The sequence below is a fragment of the Mesoplodon mirus genome, assembly GCF_964341445.2.
Source record: "Mesoplodon mirus genome assembly, chromosome: 4".
Classification (NCBI taxonomy): domain Eukaryota; kingdom Metazoa; phylum Chordata; class Mammalia; order Artiodactyla; family Ziphiidae; genus Mesoplodon; species Mesoplodon mirus.
The window spans coordinates 79,691,884-79,719,285 of record NC_138979.1 but is presented as its reverse complement, the minus strand read 5'-3'; the positions used below and the strand labels follow the sequence as shown (position 1 = coordinate 79,719,285).

Here is a 27,402-nt window from a genome sequence, read left to right as displayed (position 1 = left end):
AAAAAAATCTTGGACAGCAAAGAGCAAGTCCATCACATCAAACATGACTGTGTTAAATACTAAAATGTTCAAAGTCCGACTGAGATAGATAAAAGCTTTGATGGAAAGTGGATATTTCCCAGGGACATTGCAAGCAATAATCCAGATGTTAGAGTGTAATGCAACGAGTGTCCGTGGATAGATCAGGAGCTCCAGCCAAGCTGGGCCTGATGTAGGCCTTTGCCTTGCCCTCCCATGCTGTTCCGCCATATGGAACCTATCTCTGGGCCCCCTTAATAACCAGCTTTGGATTCCATTTTCACAGAGCTCATAGAGCTAAGTGGGGCTGTTTTATGGACAAGTTAGAAGCCTTTCCAAGATAAACATCCAATTTGAAATTAGAACATACCAAGCCGCAAAATTATTTTAGGGTATATTTCATGGAAGCACTGCCATTTTTCTTAGGCAATTGCCAGACTGTAGGATGCCCTTTGATCCCTTGTGGACATTACTCCCTTCTTTATAAAAAGGATTTTGAAATAGTTGCAGTGTTTAGGGAGGAATATATCTGTCGGAACTTTGAAGCATAGCCATGGGACAGGTCATGCTTCAGCTTGTTGGTTGGCAAGTCGAACTTTAAGAAGAAAAATCATAAAAAAGGAAAGTGCAGCAGGATATATGAATCAAAATCTCATTTTCTTTTTAAAGATAGAAATTTTCAGCCCGTGTGCTTACTAAGCTAGAGAATGTATTAAGTGTATCTACATCTGTATGCACACATATAGATTATATACATATTTATATATGTATCTGTCGATAAATTGTGATGGTGTGCATTGTTTTTAGCAAATATAAAATTACTTAACTTTATTTCATAAACCTTCATTATTGAATATATTCTGTCCACAACCCAACTGCAAATAGAAGTTAGAGAAAGAATTGTTCATGTTTTCCAGAGGAGGGTTTTTTTTTCTTTTTTTAAAAAATTACTTATTTTCCCATCTCCCTTTCCTGCTCTGTTTCAGCACCTCCAAACCCCTGTGTGTGTTTGCATTTGTGTGTTTGTGTGTGTGAATTCCAATTTCAAGAGAAAAGCAACACAGATATGAAGTTGGGAGTACAGATTTCCTTAAAAATATTTTGTTTAAGGAAATCATAAAGTGATCCAAACACTTGGCATTATTGCATCATTTATTAAGGGTGGTGGAGTGACGTGTGTTGGATGAAGTAAGCTGACGTGTAATTAACATGGCACTGACATACTGTTTGCTGTGATAAATTGTGACTAACTGGTCATCAAACCGAGCAAATTGATGCCTAAATGATCTCGAAGATAGAGTGAGCAGATGACAGGAATGAATATATAGTGTTAGAAATTCATTGCTTTACTATGATACTCGACACCATCTACCTTCTTCAGCCCATTTATTTCTCCCTCAAATCAAGCAGTCCACACTCGTGCCATTTCACTTATTGAACGGAGAACGTGAATGAACTCCACCAACTGAATGCAGCCTGCAGATCGTGTCGGGGATCCTCACTCAAACAAACTAACCATAAAAAGACCCTGTTGAGACCTTCAGGGCATTTAACAGTATCAAAGGAATCATAGTTACTTGTATTGAGTGTGATCATAGCATGGTGCTTATGTAAAAACAAATAAGGATTTTGCTTTCAAATATTTCAGGCAGAAAAAAAAATAGTGAAGGGATAGGTGAAATAAGATTGACAAAATGTCGAATCTGATGAATAAGCACATGGAGGTTTGTTGTTCTATCTTTGTGTGTGTTAGAAAATTTACATAATAGAAATTAAAAATACAGTGCGCTTGGCCTCTTTATAATTTAATAATAGGGGGTATTTGCCTTTTTCTTTATTCTGTTTAAGGTGTGTGTGAGTAATACAGTGTAGAAAAGGAAAAAAAATAAGGTAACAAGTAACTGAACCCCTACTGGGTCCCAGCCTTGGGACTGTGTTCTTTATGCAGCCTTCCCTCTGCAAAGCTCACTTGGCTGGCTAGCCGATTACAGGCTATATCTGGAGTTGTGAATCTCCCAGTGGTGTTAGGCTTTTTAGTCGTAGCCCAAGGAATAAAGGGAAGTGGGGACAGATTCAAGTGTGAAGGATAAATTCAAAACCATAATTTCTAAATGCCCAGAGGTATTTTGTTTCCCTGAAAAGTAATGCCTGGTTCTTATATCTCTGTTTCCCAGAATGCCTTTCTTCCCTTCCTACTATTAAAATAGCCAAAGGCCCAGCTGAAGGATTCCTACCAAAGAGCACATCTAGGTGGGAGTACAGGCCGGTGCCAAATGCAAGTGTTGTTCGAATTCATGCTTTGCTATATGTTTCAAGTCCAGTGCTTGAGAAGGAAGTCACATAACTGTGATTGCAGGTTTGCAAAGCCAGTGAAGAATCTTAACACTTTTACCAGGCAGGGAGTGCTATTTCTAATCAAATATTGAAAGCTGGAATTCCTCTGATCACCAAAGTTACACTCAAGAATTATCAGCAAGTTTATACGTTATCTTTATATTTTGCTTTAGTCCTCTTTGATACGCAACCTCCGGCTCTCTGAGTCCTTGAAAAAGAACCAACTCTGGAACGGGATTATAAGTATAACTTTGTTGGAAGGAAAGAATGTCTCAGGAGGAAGCATGACAGAGATGTTTGTCCAGTTAAAACTGGGAGATCAGAGGTATAAAAGTAAGGTAAGTTCTGTCAGTTCCTTAAGGGGAACAATATCTTTAAGATTAAAACAATGGAAAAAAAAAGTTTTCCCATTCTAAACTTCGCAAGAACAGAATTTATTTTTAACCCTCCTAACTGTATTAGGAGCATCCCAGAAAACAAAATAATTGTATAGGTGCAGTCTGTTAATATGGGTATTTGATGGCTTAGTATAATCTATTTTAATATACTAAACTGAAGCTAGAGAAAGCTTATTAAATAATAGATTTGAATGCATGGCTTATTTTTGTTTTGAAAATAAGCAAACTATGTTTCAGGGAATGAGGGAAAAGGATTACTAAATGCTTTCAAAATCATATAAAAATAAAATGGTATAATATGTTATAGTTGGATTAAAATATTTGAGTTAACTAAACATGTTTTCAAAATTATGTACTCCGGGCTTTCTCTAACTTGTTGGTATGAACACTAAAAATAGACATCTAGTGCTGCTGGGGGTTTTTTTGCGGTGATTTTTAAAACTATCTAAAAAGTATTAAAAGTGATTTGTTTTGACCAAAGGTAATGGCTTTTTTTAGCCGTCTTTAAAAATCAATCATCTTATCCTGCTGATCCAACTTCCATTTAATTTTTAATCTCAGTAATTTGGTGTGGTTTTTATTTCAAAAACACTAGTCTCCAAACCGTGGTAATTAATTAGTTTTACATAACTGTCAGACAGAAATATTTCCTATGTTTTATGGATTGAGGGAACTAGGGTACTTGAAAGTTAAGTCATTTGCCAAAAGCCACATAGGAAGAAAAACATCAGTGGAAGATTTTGAAAATAGGCCTGAGGATATTTGCAGTTTGGGCTTTCTAGTGAAGAGGACTTAACTGAAGCAGACTAGTTAGAAAATGATTTAGGGGGGCAAGAGGTTTTTTCTGCTGCACAATTTTCAGTGCAAAATCAAATATGAAATGTCATTTACTCCACAAGGAGTAGAGAATTGAAGCTCATATTGAAGAATCGTTTATTATAAGAAATGCAAAAAATTGAAGACAAGATACAGCAGAAATATACAGATAATTATTTTAACCAGGCAGTTTTAGGCTGTACCTCACAGTGAGTATATCCAGGATGACCACAGCTCTCCACTAAGATTCCTTTAACGATCCAGGGTCAGGGTAAGGATTTATAGAAAAATTTTTCATCACTAAGCACACGTACCCTTTTAGACTAAGGTGAAGTGTAGAATTAGTCCAGGATCTGCTACGTTTCCCCTTGGGGAATATTGCACTTAATTTGTGGTCTAATAGTTTTTTTTTTTCTCTTCATGGTTTCAAAATGCTGTGATCTGATATATTTAAGCCCAATGATGATGAAAAACGGCATAAATGATGTTACGTGATGTTGGCTGCAGCTGAGGTCTGAGCAGTCCCTGTTTTCTCACACGGGGATACTTGGCCTCAGGATTTAATAGTTGGCCCTGAGGTCCTGATACTTAGTGGCCTGAGTTTTTGCTCACTTTTTATTTACAAATTGAATCTCTGTGTAAATGAAACAAAAATGAAAGTCCTGCCAGTGAATCAAACATACAAGCAACTTGAAATCACTCTCGGAGAACACAGGAACACCTGTGGAGTTTTCAGACCACGCTTGTTAATTTTTAGGTTTGGCTGCAGTGGAATTTCATAGTCTTTCTCTCATTCTAGTGACTGGTTTCAGTAAACTTGGATTTAAAAATAGGCAGCGGCCTACAGGGTACGGGTTTCTCATGTAATGCATCTGACAGATGTTAATTAAGACCCCAGACTGTTAATTCGTAGAGTTCTTAAGCCAGCGCTGAATGGATGTGCCAATAAAAATGTTACTTCCATTTGATTAACCGATTAGTAGTATCTTTCGTAAGAGAGAACAACTGTAAAATGTCTATTGAGATATAATATTATATAGAGAGCCTATCTCAATAGTCATTATTGTATGTGTGTAATAAGTATTATATAATAAATATATATATATCAAAAATATGTATTTTATATATATAAAATTTACGGTTTCTTTCGGGATAACAGTGTTTCTCCAAATTTGGTGGATAAATTAGTGAATCTGGGGAGTCAGCTAAAAGAGTATGATGTTTTGCCAATTCCCAAAACCTTGAAGTCCCTTTCGTTTCCAAAAAGAAAAGTTTAACTTTATAAGAGCAATCATAACCATGATCTCCTGCTGTTTAGAAATGAAATGAATGTGTAGTTGCTATAGCAATGAATGCCATTTTAAGAAAATAAATATTATAACTGCATGTTTTCTAGACACTGTGTAAGAGTGCAAATCCGCAGTGGCGGGAACAGTTTGACTTTCACTACTTCTCTGACAGGATGGGCATTTTGGACATTGAAGTGTGGGGAAAGGACAGCAAAAAGCATGAGGAACGTCTGGGCATGTGAGTCTGCTCTGCTTTCTAAACGGTGGGAGATGTGTCTGCATGAGGCTGGTCTGAGGGAATATCTTTATCTGTTTGAGCTTAGAATAAAAACCTCATATCCCCACCCCAAGGAGCCATAAGTTTAGCTGGACCCTAACCTGGGGAAAGTTTTTTCATTTTTTTCATTTAGTATTGATTACAACAGAAGAAAATTGTATGCGCCAGGAATTCTCTAAAGAAAGATAACGTACCATCTCAGACTCTTTGGGAAATGTTGGTATAAGTGTCCAATGCACCCTGTGATTTGGGTTTTGCTACTTAGTGAAATACCATATAATTTAGTAACACTGTGAAGCTAGGTGTCCCAAATTGATGGCAACTTTTCAGTGTCCTTGATGAACTTTGTGGCAAATCATAATGAAATCTATTGAGGCCAGATTTGTTCTATTTCTTTGCTTTGGACCTTCCCAACTTAACTGAGGGGCTCACTCATACATAACGAAAAATAGTGTAAGTACAATTGCTTCCTTATAGGATGGTAGTAAGAATATAGTTAAATGCAATTGTGCCTGCACTGTGACTGCTCCAGTTTGAGCCTGAAGGAGATGCTGGTGGAAGCATACATCTCTGATCTTTCTGATAGCCCTGCAAGTTCGTGGTATTATTTTTGTTTTATAGATGAGGAAATGGAGTGCAAGAGGTTTGCAGGCATCTTCGCTGTAGACTTCAGAGCAGCGAGTGCGAGGGCCAGGATTCTGTGTTTTCAAAGACCAAGTTTTCCCCACCAAACCACTGCCTTTTGTTCAGCCCATATACATACAATTTGTCCACCAATCCTCAGTGTAAGCATTTAAAGGGCTCTCAACAGCTGTTTGTGGGCTTTTTCAAACCAAGTTCTCTGGAACCCTGGGTTCAGGGAGATGCCTTGGGGTCACCCTTGGAGAACGGGGGTCTGCTGAAACCAGAGCATCTCCACTTTTACCTGTGCTCTACATTGGTAGAGCTCCATTCGAGGGAAGAGTTTACTGCTGAAAATGAAAGATTGAAAACACTCATCCAGTTGAACCCCTTCATTTTATAGATGAGGAAGTCCAGAGGCCCAGAGAAGTCATGTTTTTCCATCAGCAAGGAATTTAGGGGCAGAAATGGGATGAGCCCCAGCTAACCTGATACCCGATGCAGTGCTTTTTCTGTGTAAAACACTTAGCAGAGCCTGGTGCATGGAACGTCAGCTCTTTTTGCTGCCGTTACCCTGTCCCACCTCAGTGGCTCCTCCTGAGATAGAGAGGTGGGAGTTTGGAGGCCATGGAACATTCCTCCCATGCTTCTCAGCAGAGGCACCTTGTCTCATGGGACGGCCGGGCATGTCCCAGGTGCCTAATAAACCTGGCCCTCACCCACCTTATGCCAGCAACATTTCCCGATTATCCTGTGGAAGACACACACACACATAACACTGACAGCTCATCCACACGTGTCCAAACACCTGCTAGGAGAGTAGCACTGCCACCGACTGAGGCATGGGTGCTTTTCCCTCCACGTGCCGTGGCCCTGGTTACATTGCTTTGCACAGCCCTCTCGTCCCCAGCTCTGTGCTGCTCTAGCAGGTAGTAGCCATGCTTCCTTGGAGATCTCCAGGGCCAGGTTTGTGTTTTGGGGTACCAAACTAGGTCATGTCACACTGTCCAGCCCAGGAGAGAGGTCTTCCTGTGGTCAAGCATTTCACAGATTTTGCCTGTCAGATGCCTTACTAGTCTCCCCACAACCCTCTCCCCCATGGGGTAACTGAGACACCTCAGAGTCTTGCCAGTGTCTCCCACCCTGGTCACCACTGTGACACCCCAGTGCCCTGCCAACACCCATGGTAGGAGGATCAGAAACTTTGTGCTAGCCAGCAGAGCAGGAACAAGTCACGTAAATGCACAAATGCAGAGAACTCTGTGTCCCAAAGCGTTATCTGAATGGTGGGAATTTGGGCCCCCAGTGATGGATGGCCAGCGTGTTATTTTAGTAGGTGCAGAAAATAATGGCCTTTCATTCTGCATGTCATTGTGCTGTTATGTTTCCTTCGCATAATAGGAAACGCTTTTCCAAATGAGTGTTAAGTTTCTTTACAGGCACGCAGAATAATTGGAGATGTCCCTCTTATGCCATGTTTTGTCATTTGGGTCTTCATTTATTATTTGAGCTATTTCCTGTTTGTAACTTAGATGTATACCTGCCCCAGTGGTCATTCTGTCCTTCCTTTTCATGGATTTTAAAGGATTTTTTTTTTTTTTTTTTTTGGTATCCTTTTCCTTTTTCCTCTGCTAAGGTACAAAAGATTACAAAAGTATCTCTTGGGAGTTGGCTACACAGCATTACCCTGAGTGAACTTCCAGGTGGGGTGAGACTCACCCTAAAATACATACTTCTTGTCAGAGTTAAAAGAGAGATTGTGCTGGCATATGCGTATCACAGACCTGTTACTTACTGTTCCTTCTTATTTAAAAATGTTCACTTACTGTTTTCCTGTTCTTTGTTGTAATTCTAAGGCTCAGTTATTTTATCTCCCAACTGTTGGGAAATAACTTTTTACATGAGAAGGGTCTTTGACAATGTTGAATGAGTCATAACTGTCCTCAGACCTGTCTCATATTTTGTGTTTGGATAACACCTCGATGCTAGTAATTTAAAGTCCTGCATGGCCTAAGAAAGTCCTCTGCCAGGCAGTTTGATGTGAGGGAAGGAACACCAGCCTCTGAGTTGTACTTCTTGGGCTGGCTTGTAACCACGGTGTTTGCTAGCTGCGTGACCTTGGGCAGTGACTTTCCTTGTGGTTTTCTGTTTGTGTAATGGGGTTTTCCACCAATTTGCAGGTCATCATGGCAGTTGGCAACAATGTCTCTTGTTGGTAGCTATGATTATTCCTATTAATTTTGAGATTTTTTTTCTGGATGGTAACTATAGATCCCCACAACATTTGCAACTAAAATTCTGTCATTTAAGTAACTGAAACACTAGTTAAAATTCAGCATATTTTTGTTTCTTCAAAACAGGAGAGACTTTTTTAAAATATTTTTTGGTAGGAGTGAGCAGTGACTGTCTTCCAGGACATGGTGGGAAGGACATTCGTTGACTGGAGATCTGAGCAGTGTCGATTAGCCTGAACAATACTGGGTTTTGTCGCTGTCGACAGAAAGCTGGAGTAGCGGTCAGTTATGTGAAGAGAAATCACGTTGGCATTGGTGGGTTGCTAGCTTGGTGATGGTTCAGGCATGGCCCACCCCCGCCCGGTAGCCAGCCTCCTCCAGGCTCTCCTGAGTCATGGGGAACTTTCTGAAATCCCTTGTGTCATGGTCCACCTGTGGGCTTCCACTGAGCTACAGGTAACTCCTGAGGAAGTCAGGGCTGGTAAGATGAAGGTGCTTGGGCAAATCCAACACCCCTCCCAGACCAGCGTGCTTACTAATTCAGCTGTTTATTCATGCACCAAAAAAAGCCAGTCTTTTGAGTCCATCAGTGGTCTAGAGACAGAGAATTTTTAGGGAGGAGTAAGAAATAAAGCTAAATATAACCTGCCCCAACTTTTAAACAAAATGGCAAGAGTAGAAATACAGATTAACCCCCTTGTCAACCTGTGCCATTTCAACATGATCGTATCATTTTCTTAAAGTATATTTTACATTTCCCTGTGATTCTGGAGATTAATTTGTCACAGAATATTCTAGAATTAATTTAGCTTGGAAACTTAAGAATGAGAATGCACACGTTCATTTTAACTGGGCTGCCTCAGAGCCAATCCTCAGCCCCACGCGGTGCCTCAGAAAGTGGCTGTGATGTGCTACCAGTTTACTGGTGACTGTGGTGCAGAGGAGAATCAGGGCTAGAGGATTTCTCTGGACAGTCTGCACCCCATGTCACTGATCTCCTCTTACAGCCAGGCATGATGCAGCCACCATTTTCTTCCTGTTCACCGCCTTCCTTAGCCTCTGAGATGTACAGCGTTTAAAACTCTAGCACCCTTTTCTTCCCCTTGCATTTAAGTGAAAAGCTGACCAGTGTATAATATAAAGCATAGAATTATGGTAATGAATAAGAGGTTAAAAGCTATCATGGCAAGTGGAACTTAAGCAGGTTTGGCTGACTGATATGGTAAAATTATGAGTTGAATTAAAACATTAAAATGCGGTGGGATTAATGGAGAAAGACAGGAACAGGAGGTCAGAAACAACGCTAAATCAGCACATTAACTGCCTGTGGGCCAGAGGGGCTGGCTTTAATATATGCAGAGAAAAAAAAAAGCTTGCAGAGGGAAAAAAAAAGTCATTTAGTCCTTGTTTCCTTCACGTGAATAGAACCGCAGACTTTTCAATCTGGGAGGCACCTAGTACATATATTTATTTCCCTTTCTTTTTTTAGATAGGGGAGGAAATAGACACTACAGAATATTTAGTTGGTTAACAAAAAAAACACTGACTTTATAATTTGGAGTTTTTGACTTGGAATTTTATTTTGCCACTGGGATGCATTTGTTCGTTCGTTCATTTTACTCAACAAACATAGAGCACGTTGTGTATCAGACATCCTGCCAAGTGCTGGGGGTTCAGAGGTGGATCCTGTCCTCAGGCACTAGGTTGTGGGCAGCGTCTTGGGGGTGGAAGGGCAGCTTCCTGGAAGAAGAGAGTCTAAGCTGAGACCTGTAACATGAGTGGTGGTTAGCCTGACAAGGAGGAAGAACTTTCCAGGAAGATGGGACCACATGGACAAAGGCTTAGAGAGGAGGGAGAACACATGCTGAGAAACTGGAAAGGAATGAGAAGGGTGGGTGATGTCATGCGATCAAACTAGAGAGGAAGGCAGGAGTGAGGTCACAAAACCATCGGATTCCATGACCTGCAGATGAACCACAGCAGCTCCTGGCTAGACACAGATGCATTAGTGCTCTGCTACTTTATGTTCCTAATGCAAAGCTTGTTATCGTAGTGGAGCTCTTTTGGACTGAATGGTCTAAGTTCTGACTTTGGAATGAGGATTTCCTGGTCACCTAAGGGCCAGCGTGTAGCACCTGCTGAATGATGGTCTGAACACGGTCACTCCCCTTGCCTGTGGAGTCACACATGATGCCACGGGAATAGACCTAATTTGCTAGTGCTCATTACTCATGTGTTTTACATGGATGCCCTGAGCACGTGTTTTCCACATTGTTTCCTCAGATAGAAGAACAGTTTTATAAGTTTTATTGCTTTATCGGTTTTTGTTAACAAACATGTCTTTAGATATGTTGGCCAGAGTCTCGTGGGCTATGGTGAGTTAAAAGTTATTTTTTCTTTTAAATTATTCTTAGGTCAGTATTTCTTGATACCTTTATCAATGTGTTTGTACCGTCAGCTACCAACCTGGGAAAAAATTTTCAAATACTTCCATTGCTATAATTCACCACAGCTGAATGACTGGCATTTCTCTAGGTTAGGGGTCAGCAAACTAGGGCCCGTGGGCCAAATGCAGATGGCTGCTTGTTTCTGAATAAAGTTTTATTGGAAAACAGCCTTGTTCATTTGTGTACATTGTCTATTACTGCTTTCATGCTACAAGAAGAGAGTTGAGTAGTTGCAAGAGACCAGGTGGCCAACAAACTAAAAATATATTTACTGTCTTGCCCTTCACAGAAAAAATGGTCTTAGTGCCTGTCACTTATTAATGTTGGTGTGGTTTTTAATGATAATTGGAACACTCATTATGAGAGCCTTTTAAACCATATATCTAAAAACTGAGTTTATTTTTCAAAGAAAATTTGCATCCATAGTAGTAAGCTCAGTTTTCATCATTGCTCATACAAGGTTGCCATTTGGGTAGAGCTTTGGAAGAAACTTAGAGGATACAAAATGGAAGAGAAAATATAACAATACCTGTAAAATTCTGGAATCAGTGAGTGAGCAAGTGTTGTTTATAAGAATGAGAAGGAAGGGAGGAGGAGGAGGTGTTTTGATTTGCCCAGGAAGCTGGGCTGGATCTCTTCTCCTAGGCATTCTTAGGGGCCAACCCTGCACTTTTCCCGGAACTGGTAACTAAACAGTTAACAGAAAGCCTTGGGAAAGAACAGCAGATTCTGTAGTGCTTCAGTAGCAACGAGAAAGAATGAAGAGACTGACCAAATTATTTAGTACTTTCTCAGGGTAGAATCTGGTACCCTATAGAAAATTAAGGAAGCAGCCCAGAGTCTCCTTTCAAGATTTTTTATATTAAACATGTCTTTGATGAATATATTTCAGAATGATTATATCTTAAAGATTTTAGAGTATTTATCCTTACTTGAGCCTAAAGAAAGCCATTTAGTTCACGATACTTAACCTTTCTTTAGAAGATTCAACGAGTATTGTGGTAAAAGTATTCTGAAATTCTGGAAGAAAAGTCCTTAAAAAAATTTTTTTTTTCTTCTACTGCTTTTGCTGATCATACAAGCTAGTTCCTAGCTTGGGGTTAATGTAAATATTTCTTCAGCCTCTGGCTAACCTCCCGAACATTCTGGTTCTCCTTCAGATGTGAGGGTGAGCTGAAGCCATGGGGACTGAGATTGAAACAGAGAAAAATGGGAGGCCTGGAGGAAAGGGTTTTGTATGAGATTCATTTCTTCTTACTCCCATCTTTCCTTCTGTCTTCCAGAATGTGAAAGTGAATGGGGAAGCCAGGTGGATAGAGCAGTTCAGTTCTAGAAAGTTTATAGAAAGTCATCCTTAGAGCGGGTGGTTAACACTAGGGAGAAGGTAGCTTTTCATTAATTCATAAGACTAAAGACATCAGTGTTTTAAGAATCAATTAATTCATATGATGGGGCCGGGACCCTAAGAAACAGGGTCATAATCTATGTGCAGAAGGATCAAGATTTAATTTTGATTGACCTGATGCCTATGTATCAATTTAATTTGCTCTTTCAAGTCACTAAGAAAGTAAAAATAAGTATTTGATTGAATTCACTCAATAGTTAACTGGGAATGTAGAATCCATTAAGTTTGTCCTGAAATCCCCCATCTGGTGTTTATGGGGCTCTTTTATCTAAAATAGGCAAGGCTATGTTTTGTGTAGGGTTTCTTTCTTCATTATCGAAATAATCTTTAAAACTGAGATAGGTGGAAAAGTTTCACAGTGGGCAGAAATGACTGAAAAGTTTGTGAAAATGTGTAATTTCTGAGACAAAATTCAATATTTAGTTTGCATTTCATCTGGGATGTGATTCACACTTGTTTAAATTAATAAACTGCTCTGTTCAAGTAAGCTGTGCCTTTAGACAGTCAGGAGGAGAGTGTGCAGAGTTACTGTAGATATGCTAATATTGCTTACAATCTTTTTAGATGACTTTTTAGAATTGCTGTCAGGTCCGTTTTGAATTATCCAAGAAAAAAATTATTTTTTCGTCATTATACATCATTTTTGACTCCCAAACATTATTTGCTCTCAGAGATCCTGTAACTTTTCCTTTGTTCAGAAGATAAATAAAACCACCACCACAACAAAAAGGTAAACTTCAAAGGACCAAAATGCCATTATTAATGATATTAAAATGCATGTGTCATAAATAGGTTATTGCTACTTTGGACTAATGAAGGTGACCACCAGAGAGAAAAAGTCTTACAAATTCGGATCATTCATCTTTCCATAAGAAAGAGGTTTATTACATGAAAGTGTATATAACAGTGGAAAATAGTGCTTAGCAAAGTATTCCTAAGCAGATGAACTACGGCTATACTTGTTCAGAATTTGCGGGTGCTTAGTTTTGTAGAAATGGCACAGTTAAAGCACTTGACATTTCTTTCTTTCCAAGCAAAATTAGCTCCCCATTTACATACTTGCTTATGAAATAAAAATATTTACTAACCCCTCTTTTCACAGTAGTGAACTTTAACTTTGAAGTATCCCTTATTGCACAGAAAAAGAAATTGTTTTGATTCAAATCATAGAGGGTTATTTAAAAAATATATATTATATATATATAAATATGTTTCCAGTAGAAATACTTGATGAATTTATTACATGCAAAAGCTCTAATTGCCACCTCTTCTAGTAACTGGAATTGTAATTAGGAAGTAAATACCCACATATGTTTAATTTTATAGGTACATATCACTATTAAAATATTTTCTCTTCTGTGGTAAAAGCTGGTATAGACCTTTAATATTGATATTTTTGGGGGAAGGGATTGCAAGCTTTCTTTTAAATGTATTAAACTGGAACTTTTTCCATATCCATGTGCGTCAAAATTGTCGTTGCTTTATATATAAAGTAAGTTTACCTATTTCCTATTATCTGCAAATTTATAAAGTCCATTGATGATTAAGGGTAAGAATCCATTCCTGTCAGACATTCTGAGGCCATGCTTCCATTTTTTAATAACGTCTTGAATAGTCATCTTATTCAAAAACTAGAGATGGCAAATGAGAATGAAAAACACACACTACCCTCCCTCACTCCGCTCAGCCCTGCCTACCTCACCTACCTGCACATAAACAAAGCAAGTGTGGTCCAGGCAATCCCAGACTTTTCGTGTCAAAGCAAGTAAATGGCTTAGCACCTCAGCCCCCCCTTATGGGTGTTTGCTTCTGTATTTAAATGTGTTTGAGGTTTTCAACATCGCCAGAACAGTTGACTGTTAAGAGGCGGAAAACATGCAATTTATAGCAGATGGGTGCAGCCTTTTCTGGCAGTGCCGCCAAAATGGGATCAATCAGTAGCACTTCACGCTCCATTTGTCTAACAGAAACCCACCTGGGGAAATCCTGTGGAACTATGCCTATTAGGAAAACACCTTAACACATTTCTTTAAATAAAAACTGGCCAGTCGGCATTAATCTAGAGGAAAATGGTTTCTCCATTAACCCTCTCCCGCTTGCAAAGCTCCTATCTTTTCTTCTTTTTTTTGAACCAATGTCTCTTATTCTCTTTGCCGGTAGAAGACCAGCCAAGAGCAGCCCAGAGCAGCCTTCTAGAGCCGGCATCCATAGTGTTGAAACTTTGAAACTGTTTTCTTTCTAGTTCTTGATCTCATTGTTTCTCTGCAGACCTGCTGCTTCTCAGGTTCATTTGCCACTTTCTCCATGTTGCCTTTTCTTTGTTTTTTTTTTGTTGTTGTTGTTGTTTTTTGTTTTTTTTTGATCACTTTCTCTCCTTCATTCAGGGTGTGTTAGGCTGGGATGGAGTGTTACCAGCCAGGGGAGCCCTTGCAACCTTCACTACTCAGCCAGCCCATATATAATTGTGTTTCCAGTAGAAATACTTGATGAATTTATTACATGCAAAAGCTCTAATTGCCACCTCTTCTAATAACTGGAATCGCTGGATTCTAGCAACTGGAATCGCCCATGCCCAGACAGCGTGAGGCTTCATGGGGAGGATGAAATGAAAATCAGGTGCTTTGGAGGTTCAGCAGCTGCCACGCGTTAATCGCTTTTCTGTCCCTGATTCCTGCAACTTTTCCAGGTGTAAAGTGGATATCTCAGCCCTCCCACTGAAGCAAGCCAACTGCCTGGAGCTGCCGCTGGAGAGCTGCCTGGGGACGCTCTTGATGCTGGTCACCCTCACGCCCTGCGCGGGAGTCTCCATCTCAGATCTGTGTGTGTGCCCCTTGGCAGATCCCAGCGAGAGAAAGCAGATCGCCCAGCGATTCGTGAGTGCTTTGCCTTGCTACAACCCCTCCCGACCCCCGCACCCACCCCCACTTGTAAGTTGAAACAGTCTCTGAATTGAAAAACTGCCTCCAAAGAGATCTTTGTCCAAAGTTTAATGGTATGTCTCCTAAAACAAGACATCAGCCCTAGAGGTTAATGCATTAGTGAGAAGGTGACAGTAGATTATAGAGTTTGCCTTCCTAGTTTAAACGCCAAAAAAAAAAAGGTATTTGATTTTTTAGTATCCTGGAACTCTTTGGAGAAAATTGAAATCCTCAAGGGGGCAAAAGGTTGTTTAGCATGTCTGTATGTGTAAATAGGAATTTTATTTTATTTTTTTAATTTTAATTTTGGAATATAGTTGATTTGCAATGTTGTGTTAGTTTTAGGTGTACAGCTAAGTGATTCAGTTATACATACACATATATCCATTCTTTTTCAGATTCTTTTCCCATATAGGTTACTACAGAATATTGAGTATAGTTCCCTGTGCTATATAGTAGGTCCTTGTTGATCTTCTATTTTATATAAAGTAGTGTGTATATGTTAATCCCAAACTCGTAATTTATTCCTCCCCACCACGTTTTCCCTTTGGTAACCATAAGTTTGTTTTCCAAGTCTCTGAGTCTGTTTCTATTTTGTAAGTAAGTTCATTTGTATCATTTTTAGGAATTTTAATAAGTTCACAAAAGTTGCTTTTTTACAAACTAAATATTAATGTTTGCCATGTTGTAGATGCTTTTCCAGAACCTCTTAAGATCAAGTGAGAAAGCACTTGTGTCTCATAAAGCAAAGCCAAGCCGTAGACAGGCATGAAAGACTTATTCCATACTACCCTGGATAAGAGCAGTTTGTGATTTTTGCCTAAGTAGTTGCAATTTGCTTAAAAGTCCACTCAGCATTTTTAAATCAAATGGCTTTGTCCTTGTCATTATTTTTTGTGCTCTGGCTTTCTAGGTGTCTTTATTTGCATTCTCATTTTATTCCATCTTCTTTGTAAATCAATACATTTATTTTATTGCCACACACACGAAAGGCATGTTTTAGGAAAGTGGCATGGAAGTGAAGCAAAGATGAATCCCTATTTAATGGGAGTATTATTCTCAGCATAAACTTTAGTGCCTCCAGACTCCTTCACTGTGCAGGCGTATTGATTAATTGAATAAACCTTTATCTTCAGGAGTACAAAGCCTAGCCACACATCTTAATGACAGCACAAGATTCTGCATGCAAGGTTGATGTACTCTAAAGAAGTTTTGACAAAATCCACTTTTAATATTCTCTTTGATGACTTTAGTTAAGCAAATGAAAATAAAACACTTCCCCAAACTTTCCCATGGATAAATTGCACAATTTACCAAATTCATGAGGAGTGTCATGCATTTATAAGGTGACATTAGGTAAGATCATAATGACTGCTTTGAATAATGTCTCAGGATTCGAGGAGTACTCATTGAAAAGAGATTTGAAAAGCCAGTAATCAAAATAAAAATATCAATTTTTTTTTTTTTTTTTTTGTAGCTAAGGAGCTGACCAGCATGCTAGAGGGAAAGATACTGTGTTACAAGACACAAGTTCCAGACCCCTGGATTTGTTTTTTAGGTTTTAAGAATAGATAATCTTCAAAGGCATTTTGCCTCTAAATTATGAAAGTACTTTATTTCAGATGTTTCCATTTTAGCTTAAACACTAGTTTTTTTTCTGTTGTTTTTAAGATTGAAAATACTGTTTGAAGAAACAACTTCCAAAAGTTCTTAGGAATGGTGCTTCCTAAGGTTTACGTTAGGCAAACCTTAGCTATTATTAAGCTTTTGTTATTCTTTCCTGAAATGCCTAAATAACAAGGATTTTACTACCCTTCTATAAATCCCTGGGGTCCACTTATCACAGGTTTTTACTTATCTAATGATGACAGAAATACTGTATCCAAAGGTTTGAAAGCAGCATCTTTTTCAGCAAATGTGTTTTGGAGGCATGCAAAGAGCATTTATTTGCTTATCTCTTATCTCATGCACAATTTCTAAAGAATGCGATGTGCATAGACATCTAAATATCTCTATACATGCTTAAGAATTATCAGTAGATATATTAGAGCTTTGGCCATGCAAACTAAAAATGAAAGTAAATGTGATTACAGAGCAGTACTAGATGCTCAGTCTCTAATGAGCTGGCTGTAACATGGACTAGAAAACTCATTCCATTTCCATCCCTACTCTCTTTCTGGTAGTAATAAGTTATCTACGAAGGGTCCAAGTTTAGTCCTCTGATATCCATAAAGTTTGTTCTAACTAGGTCAGAATAATGTTGCCTTTTCTGGTGATTTAAAATTTTCATTAAAGAGAAAGGGGGAAAAGAGAATGAATGTAGTTCTACACCCATTTTCCCCGGTGGGATGTCTGTACTATCGCCAGGGGGTGATGTTAAAAGTAGATTGCATGTGCTTTGTAATTTGTTTATTTTGAAAGGGGAGTTAATTAATTCTCAGTCACTTTTAATCTGGTTGCTGCAAATGCCTAAGTTTCCTGTTGACTGATGCAATGCACATTGGAACTTTTCTTAGCATTGCATGAGAAAGATGATGATAAATCTAGAAGGTACTTCCTATAGGGATTTTTTGGCATTAAACAGTATATTAGAAAGCTATGTTCATTTGTGACCTACTTTTCTCCCCCCAGAGCTTACAGAACTCCCTGAAAAATATGAAGGACATCGGCATTTTACAAGTGAAGGTTTTAAAGGCGGTAGATCTCTTAGCAGCAGATTTCTCAGGTATAGAAAATTTTCATCTTTTTATTCATTTTTATTTATTTCCTGCTTTGAAGTGATCCAGTGGCAGAGTGAAATGTTTTACTAAGTAGAAGCATGTACAGAGCAATCATACTTTCAGAATCACAGAAGAAAAAAAGGTGCAGACAACAAGTTCTCTCACTTCACATTTTTCGCAAATTTATCTTTTTCAAGTAATTTTCCTACGATTAGATAATGTGCTAGTCCATTTAGCTTTCAAAGATATTTGTGGGTGATTCATGTCATGACTTCTTTATTTGTTAAATGTTTGATGAAGCTTGTCTATAGGACCTCAGAAGGCAGATTTGACTTCTTGCCTTTTCTCTCACAGCGCTGTGTTCAGACAGTGTTTTATTCTTCACAGGGTACAGTACATGGGTCCTAAATCTGGCTGGCTGGCACTTCTCTGTAACAGTAACCAAAGTCTTGGCCATGGAACCACTTTACCATTGCCATTGTTTTATACAAAATTTCTCTCGGTGCTTCACTACCTGGAACTTATAGACAGTGGCTGGAACTGACATGCTTTGTGCTGAATTATGCTTGACTATGGAGGAGAGTAATCCAAACGTTCCAGTGTCTGATCAGAGGACGCCTCTCCACTCATTGCCTCCTTGCTGAATTACCCCCTTGTACTGACTGACAGTTTAAGCACCTATATGACAGATGCTATTTACCAAGTAAATTGATGAATATGAAGACTATTACACAACATGGATCTATCTATTAATGCATTAGTGCATTTTTGTTGTCATAATTTTAGAATGTGGTCTACTCTCTATATTTGTGTAACCTCTGAACTTCTGAGTTTGAGGTAGCTCAAACTCTGGAAAAGAGAATGTTAATTAGAAGCACTTTATATTACAAAAATGATGGGATATATGAATTTAGTTTAAAAAAAAGAGTTCTCCTCACCCTCCTTCAAAAAATGAACCAATGGAAATCACTACTCTATAAGCCCTCCCAAATAAGGTGATCTCAATTTTAAGGAAAATGCCCAGTGAGAATATCCAAAAATGCTTTTTCAGCCAATATGAATATATAAATTCTCAGGGTTGTGGATGAAATACTTCAGTAATGACTTGTAATATTCATCAGTTTACTTGCAAATGTTTATATAGTCTTAGAGTGATTTAGAAATTTTCCTTTTGAAACTTACAGTTTATGAAAATGCTTAATTCAGACGTTTCATGTGCCTTTGACAGTAGTTTTGTCATCCCTAAAGCACATGTAGAGTTATCGACCAGTTTTCCAGAGCAAATTGTGTTTTACTTCCATCTCAGTGTTTAGATACAACACTGTTTGAATCTGTGATCGTTGAGGTCTCAGTAAACGTTGTCTCAGGCCCCAAGAACTCATTTATGCTTTCAAGCAGTATTTTCAAATATTCTTTCTGTAGTTGTATATTTTGTGTTCGCCAGGAACTAATTGAAATGCATTAAACATTTTTTTAAAAGGCTTGTGTACAACTACATCCATATGTGGAAATACTTTTTAAAAACTTACCTTATTTTATGCTTCCTATCAGGTGACTTCCATAAAGCACCCCCAAAACTAGGATTGATGGAGGTTGTTTCAGGCCAACGTGAATTCTCCAAAGAGTACTTTGACTATTAAAGTGTATAGGAGAGAAACCTAGAAAATGGAAGTTTTTATAAAGATCAGACGATAAGGCAAAACCCACTTTTCAGAAGAATAATTTTGGGGCAAAATGCTACCATTTTGTCATTTTCTTTATATTCAAGATATTCAGTAGATAGTTTTGGAGTGGATGAAGGTGGTGAGTACCTGAGGATTCCATTAACAAAAAGCAGTGGTTAGAAACCAAATAATGCTAAGAGATTTAGCTTAATGCCCTAGTGTTTTACTATTTCTGTATTATTTATGAGAAAATCATCACTCTTCTGAATTGAAGCAAAGATCCTTGTCATTAGCTAAGCATGTCTTTAGACCATATCGATCTTTATTCTTAGAATCAAATTTCACAGTCTAATGTTCTTTATAGGTTGGTAGCCTCATCCAGTCTGTTCCAAACCACGGTGTTGCTTTAGGGCAACAAAGTGGACCTAATCCAGAGAGTTGTAAAGTAACTTTTCTTCGTGAAAAAATAAGTGGATTCAGGTTGCTGTGAGGTAGCAGTAGAGATGTAATCAATGCCTCCGGGATGTTAGCGACCATATCATATAGTGGCGACTCATACATTATTGCTGTTATTATTGTTACCAATTCACTTGACACGCAGAAAAAAAAAATGCCACCTTCACTTGATCATGGATCAGAAGAGGTACTCATCATTGCCAGTGCTGGAAACATTTAAGGAAGAAGTAACTATTTATACCCAGCATTTTCCAGTCAGCCTTGCCTTATTAACTGAGTGTTTCATTGCACTTGCTCAGGGAACGAAGTATTCACTCCTGCAAATTAAAATGAACTGCATTTACTCTGAATACCAGGTGCATTCTCAAAGAATGGTGGTCGTTTTAGACAGTGCAAAAGGGAGCATTCCAACATTCCTACTTTTTTTCATGATAGTTTTTTTTTTTTCTGTGATTGTTTGTTTCTTGAAAACAATACCAAATAACCATAATAACTGATACTTCAAGTTAGATTCAGGGACTCTGATAAAACAAAAGTCCATGGGAGCAGGTCTTGGCAGTGGTCCATTTGGAGGTGAAGGTTATGGTTTGCAGAGTGCAGGGACCTATTGTCCTAGAGGAGAAATGAAAGCACTTGGCAGCCCTGCGATCAGTGGTTTGCCAATTTTAAAGTTATCTATATTTTTGCAAGTAGCAATTAGAAAATATCAGTCACTTATGCTAATTGGATCAAAGTTAGGTGGATATTCCTCATGAGTGGTTATTGATGTTATGGTTATGTAGCCATAAAAATAAATTAAACTTGGGGGAAATTGAATCCTCATTACTTTACTAGTATTTTAGAACATTGGAATAATATATATCATATATATATAGATCATATATATACACGCACTAACGTGAACTTCTTTGCAATTAAAAATTTAACTTTTTTATATAAAGAAAAAAATCAGTGTAGCTTTCCAAATGTTATAAGATATTAATAACCTAAATCTAGATATGTTACCAATATTAAGATATTTATAAAAGATAAAGGCTTCAGTGTTCTAATGTGTAGAAAAGATAATTTATTATTTTTTGAAATAAATTCATTCTTTTCTAAATATGCTATTTTATTGTGTGATTGAACCTACCCTAGAATTAATAAATTTAAATTTATATATAGCTTGGCATTTTTGTGTGTGTATCTGACATTTGTTTGTATATAAGTGAGAAGACTTTTTATTTTAAAGAATCGGAGGTAATTAACTTCTCTTGCAGTCCATCCCTCTAAAATTGGTGAAAGATATTTTAATGTTCTCTACAGCCAATATGAGATATGGATAGCCATACACAGTTATTCTAATAGAAAAGCCTGTCAGATATTTTTATTAAAGCATTTGTCTCACAAACACCTTGTGTCCAATGTAACCTAAAATTTTTAAGTAATAGGTTATCCTGTCTGATGTCAGTTCTTCTGTAGTAAACAAGGCCATAGCCTTGATTCACAAAACAGATGATAAATTGTACTTTGAAACTCAAGGTGAGCATAGCTGTTTGTAATGTTTAATGAGACCAACATACTTCACTCAGCTGCCACTAGTCTTAGAACTCAGCTGTTTTGAGAAGATAGCAATAAACACCAAACAAAAACAATGCAGAGTTTGTTTCATAGGCTATAAAAAGGTAATCAAGTAGATAATAGGTAAACAGAAAAATAATTAGGGAACTGAAATATTTTCTGATCAGAATTGTATTTCAGTACAAATGGCAATGCTTATCTTACCGACTGGGAGATCCACCAGTGAAGAGTAGGAAAGTATTTACTGTGTTCAATGCATACATGGAGAAATGTTCTGGATAGCCTTGTTATAATTGATAGAATATTGTGGGGAAGCTTCCAGAATTGTACGACGGAGGGGCTCCTTCCGTGTATCAGTACTGAAACCATCACGGCCTCTATTTGCATAACGCACCTGCCAAAATTCAGCACTTAGTCAGTGACCCTTCTCTTATATTCTTAGAATCAAAATGTGGGTTTCACACATCTTCCTCCCTACTGATTAAGCTTTCTATATATTAATTTTGTTCTAAAAGAGTTCTTATATATTAACACCCTTCTCCTTAAGGAATCTTCCAGTGGCAGGATGGGTTATTCTTTAGTCTCCCTCTGCTTTATTCCTCCACCCTGTTAACACCACCAAGATGACCCTAGCCATTAAGTATTCTGACATAAAATAGGGGTGATAGAAGCTTAGGAGAGTTTTCTTTACCTCGTCACGCCAGCAGTGGCAAAAGAGCAAGGAGAACAGCATTGCAAGCCCACCTCCATATAGGATGATAGTAAGTGTTGTAACAACATAGCATAATAGGGTGTGGGTCTCAATGGCCCTTCTTTTGGTATAGCACAATCCCATCTTAATTTTTCATGTTCCTGTCATAATACGCTGTATGTCATGATGAGAAGCTGGGGAATTATCAGGAGGCAATGAAGGAGCAAAACTGGAAATAACCATCTTTCCTCACAATTTGGAGTTACTGTTCTCCAGGGGTCTTTTTTATCATTGCGATTTTTTGTTACTTTTTGCCATACAAAACCCACCCATAAAACGCAAACATTTTCCAAATATATCTGGATATTTTTTTACTTCTTGGCTATAAGATTGTCACTTGGACCCTTTCACTGTTTCCAATGTTAGTAAGACAACTACCAAATTAACAGAATCTTGTAATTAGAGAATCTTTATCAGAGGAATGGAAAAGACTATGTTTTCAAACAAAAAATATGAGTTATGGGGAAGTAGTCTTATGTGATAAATAAGCATGTCAGGGGCCATAACAGTGCCTGATCCAGGAGAACAAAGACACATTTAATTCAAGAACTCCATACTTCTTTTCAGGGAGCCCAGTGTAGTTTTCCAAATGCTTTTTGAGTTTGTCTTAATTTAAGAAAAGTCACCTTGGTGGGTAGATCTAGTGATCTTCAAGAAATGTTCATTGAGCATCTACTACAGATCAGACACACCTACCTGTAGGGAGCTTGTGATCACTTCACTCTTCCTTCTCTAGGGGGCAGTGAGTATCATTGATGTGGATGAGGACCTTGCTCAAAATTGGGTGGCGTTTTCAGTTGAATGGTTCCTTGGCAATGCCATTAGGAGGAGCTCTCTGTTCCACATGCAGGGTTGCTCTCCCATGACTGGTAAAGTTCTCCATTCATTCGTTAAGTACACGATCCCTTTCCAAGAGACTGAAACTCATGCTTTGGGTAAATTAATGTTCAGTTCAATAATTTATTCACTGAAGATGAAAATTATTCCCCATTTTATTTGCTCTTTATTTTTATGGTAGCTGCCTTTCATTTTAATCCCCATGTATTATGGTATAGAAGATGTATAGAAACAGATGTGTAAATCTTGGTTCTACCACATTCCAGCCTTGGGTCCTCTTAAGCTTCCAGCTTCTCATGGGTATTTTGAGAGTTAAAACCTAAATGAGCATACCTGACACATATTACATGCTCAATAAATGCTATTCCCATTCTTCGTTAAATTTATTTTTTTTTAGAGTACAGTTGACCTGGGGAATTTCACAGGTTATTGTCTTCTTGGTATTTGTTTATGATTTCTCTAATTTTAAATAATGTTGGAAATATCAGCGTTGCTAATCACTTTTAGCTTTTCAACCACTTTTAGAAATCTATAGTTACCACTCTATGATGTTTGTTTCTTTTTGTTTCTGTTTCTATTGCCTGATAAAAGTGAAGAAAAAACATGCTTCATGGTAGGAAAATTCTCATACTTAAACCAGTTTAGTGCTTGTATTCACATTTTGATAATATGGATAATAGTTTTATCGATATAAAATGCTTTTATGAGCTCATCAATTTTTTGTTGTATATGAAAGTGCTGTTTTGAGAAACTGTTGACCAAAATACTGCAGTTAGATACCATATTATAGCGTAGAAATATTCCAGCCATATGCTGTAATACTGACGTTTGAGTAGTTTCTGTAAATTATAACACTAGCTTTGTTTTCTGTTGTTTTGGGTTTTTTTGAAACATAAGACTGCTTGTATCAAAAGAGAAATAAAATAGTCCTATGGTTGTTGTTCGTTGGGAATTTTAAGTCAAATGTCCATTTTCTAGTTTGTTTTCATTGTCTGCTGTTTGAAGCTATATTCATAGCAATATGTCCCCTCTTAAAGATGCCCCATTTTCAAAGGGTTGGCTGTAATTGAATTTCTAGGAAGCTCAGCCATAGTGATTCAGAGCTCTTAATTTTCATGAGAACCTCATGGCTAGATGAGCCCAAATCAAGACCAACTTTTTAAAAACACGTAAAAAATGATACAAATCTGCCCTGGCAGGCCATCTGCTTTAGCAGTCTGCCAAGGAACATGAACTCTAGTTGATGTAAAGTTTGGGAGTTTATCGAAGATTTAGCAGTTTGTAGCTTACCTGGTACCTTGTGAGTGAATGAGTTCAGTTCATTGATTAACAACTGATCTTACTGGCTGGCTTCTTAGTAAGATCTTCATTTACTCAGCCACTATACCTCCTCTGTGTGTGAGCCTGTGGTGGGTCCTGGTGACATGATGGGGGAGAGGAATTGGTCCCTGCCTTCACATGGAGTGACTGCTAACCCAGTGGCATCTAATGACAATGATATTGTCAAGGTCAAGAACAGGTGTCCAGGTTCATTAAAGGGACACCTGACTCCTGCAGGAAGTGATGTTTTAGCTGAGGTGTCAGGGATAAGGAGGGATTAGCACAGTAGAGCTGAAGGAAAAGCAGTTTTCAAATGAGGGAACAGCATGTTCCAAAGCCTGCAGGGCTTTCCTAAGACATGCAGAAAAGCAAGTGAAACTGGAGAACAGAGCAAGGGGACCCTCAGGGGCAAGGAGGCTATTGTTATTAGACGGGACCAGATTATATAGGAACATGGGGTCCAGGTGAAGAAATTAGAGACCTTTCTAAGTAGGGAACTGATATGATCTGATATGAACTTAAATACGAGTTTATTCTGGTGGCTGCAAAGAGCAAGGGGTTTGGGGGTGCAAGACTGAAAATGGGGAGATGTTAGGCAGATTCAGTGGATGATGGTGCTTTATGGAGCTTGAGCGGTGACAGGGGAATGGAATTAGAAGAAGGAGAAATTCTCATGTCATCAGTTCTTGTTTGTGCTAGAATATTACAACATCAGAAATGCAGTTAAAAAACATTTCAGTAATAGTGTCCTCTTTCTTTGCGGACCTCACAGTCCTAAGTGAGACCTGTCTGTCCCCAGCTCTGGATGTCTGCCGCGGTGAAGCAATCCATCCTCATCTGCAGGATGCCACCGAGGCCGTTGTTTGGATTAGAGATGCTTGCAACCCACTCGGGAAGGCAGGAGATACTTGAAAGTTAGGTCCAGAAGGAATAAAGATCAGTGTTTTCTCTTTCTTTAAAGTCCATCTCACAGCCCAGCACAGTACTTTCCACATTTTAGTAAACCATAAATTATTTGTTGAAGGGAGGAGCAGGCACATCATACGGTGTGGCATTATGATGCCCAAACTAATGATCATAGGAGATTAAGTGGGGAGCTCCCTGGAGTTTAAGGTGGCAGATAAAGTTCCATGCAGATGATGCATTTGAACTAGGCCTCGGAGGTTAGTTGGCCCTTGTTGTGTTCTTTTTTTTTTTTTTGGAGAGGAGTGGCTCTTGGGAGAGCATTGCAGGGGGAAGCCATTCCACACGCAGAGTTAGGAAGCATGACTGAGCCCCGTACCTCTGTGTGCTGGCCACGGGTGGGGCACAGACACGCCGACTTGATAAAGGTTAGGAAATAGAAGCTAGATCAGGATGGATGGTGTGGGATAAGTTGTCAGAGATCACAGATTTTCAGGATGAACACTAGAATTGGCTCCAATATGCAAAAGTAAGGTTTATCAACAGACGGCTGGGGCAAGAATTGAAGGGAGAGATTTTGGAAATGAAGTCTGGAATGGCTGTTGTCCCCACTCCCACATCCGCCCCTAGCCTGAGCTATAACGCTCCACAGTTAGCTTCAGGAATTACCTTCCTCTAGAAGTTCTTGCACCTTGTGTTGACAGTCTTTGGTGGCTCCTGGCTGCTTGATAAGTAAAAAGAAATAAAATTTTTTTAAAAAGCACGCAGTCATGGCCTTCCAGGCTTCCAGCCAGTCTCTTCCTTTATCCACCCATATCTTATATTTCCTGATCACCACTCTTTAGCTGTATGTATGCATATATATGTATCTATATCTGTATCTATCTATCTATTTATCTATCTATCCATCTACTTAATGAATGTTAGGCTCCGATCTGCCCCTATCTCCTCAGCAAGGACCTACCCATTTCTTTTAACCGAATCAGTCTCCTCCTAAACCTTGCTTAGAATTCACCTCCACTGTGAAATCTTTCTGGACTTTAACCAACCAAATTAAATGTCTCTGAACTTTAGTTTCCTCATCTGCAAAATGGCACAGACATACCTTACCTCATAGAATGGACGTGAAGATTAAAGAAGAACCTGCATGAAGCATCGTTTTTTGCACAAAGTGGGAGGAGCCTGGCTCCCTCCAGCCAACACCCATCAGCAGAGCCCGAAGTCCCCTGGTGCCTTCTGTCACTGGGCCAGGACACTCTTCACAGGGCATGAGAGGGGCACGCATACCTTGGTTGTGCCTGCAGTGGGCCCCTTAAATGAAATACAGGGCTAAATACAGAACAGAGGTGTACAGGTGTGCAGTTGAAAAGGGGCAAGGAAGATATACAGTTGGAGATCACAGAGGGCAACAGCTTAGTCCTCTGGCAGAGGGTGTGAGTGAAGTTTTCACTGGAAAGGTGACATTTGCTGAAAAGCATGATTATTATAAGAGTTCCTTGAAGGTAATGACTTGGTGGTCTGTGTACATTGGGGCCGGCCTGGTTCAGTGCCAAGAGCAAAATGGGCGCTCAATAAATATTTGTTGGATGAATGATTTGACCTCTAAAATACTTTCATTGCTTGTCGTTCAACTTCTGTAACTAATATAAAGGTAAAATTATTTAAGCGAGGAACCTCCACTTGCCATTCAAGGAATACAAATGAATTTTAACGTGCTGTTCAAAAATAGCAAAGGCTATTGAGAGCAAGGCGCTAAAACACCACCCCACTGTGAATCTGAATCACCAGTGGTATAGCCGTGTCAAGGTGACATGGCATCTGGATGTAGAAGAGGTCATCTAGATGTTTTACCTGTAAAAACAGGTAGAGCAAAGAGCAAAAGTGCAGACCCAAGTGTATATATGTCACTTTGTCTGGTACTGTTTGCTTGGTACTCTTGGGAAACATTTGTGACGGGAGATCGTTTTATCATGATTGAATAAAAATACTCATTATTTATTTATTTATTTATTTTTGCGGTATGCGGACCTCTCACTGCTGTGGCCTCTCCCGCTGCGGAGCACAGGCTTCGGACTTGCAGTCTCAGCGGCCATGGCTCACGGGCCCAGCCGCTCCGCGGCATGCGGTATCCTCCCGGACCGGGGCACGAACCTGTGTCCCCTGCATCGGCAGGCGGACTCTCAACCACTGTGCCACCAGGGAAGCCCTATTTAAATTTTTTTGAAAGTCCCTGTCTATCTGGAATCTTTGAAGGGCAAGAAATCAATCCTAAAGTGTATATACATTACTCTATAAATGTGTTAATGTCTTCTCTTCTTCTTCCTCCTCTCTGTCTGTTTATACTGTAATATTAATAAATGCAGCAATTTAATGAGCTTTGATGGAATTATCTTCAGAGAGTCGGCGCAGTGTGTTCCTTGGAGACACACAACTG

At 38.8% G+C, this 27,402-nt stretch overlaps 1 protein-coding gene across 5 annotated transcripts in view; it reads left to right on the top strand.

Moving 5' to 3' along the window:
• The window catches only part of MCTP2 (multiple C2 and transmembrane domain containing 2), a gene marked incomplete at its 3' end in the record, with an annotated part of 245,631 nt that overhangs the window by 105,265 nt on the left and 112,964 nt on the right, over window positions 1–27,402 (top strand). For 4 of the 5 annotated variants that reach the window (XM_082619662.1, XM_082619663.1, XM_082619660.1 and 1 more), the window contains 4 exons: window positions 2,526–2,690; window positions 4,963–5,093; window positions 14,526–14,712; window positions 17,389–17,482. In XM_082619662.1, coding sequence (XP_082475788.1) covers window positions 2,526–2,690; window positions 4,963–5,093; window positions 14,526–14,712; window positions 17,389–17,482 — 577 coding nt within the window. Of the gene's footprint in view, window positions 1–2,525; window positions 2,691–4,962; window positions 5,094–14,525; window positions 14,713–17,388; window positions 17,483–27,402 lie in introns of those variants that run through there. The other variant, XM_082619664.1, reaches the window with a different exon arrangement.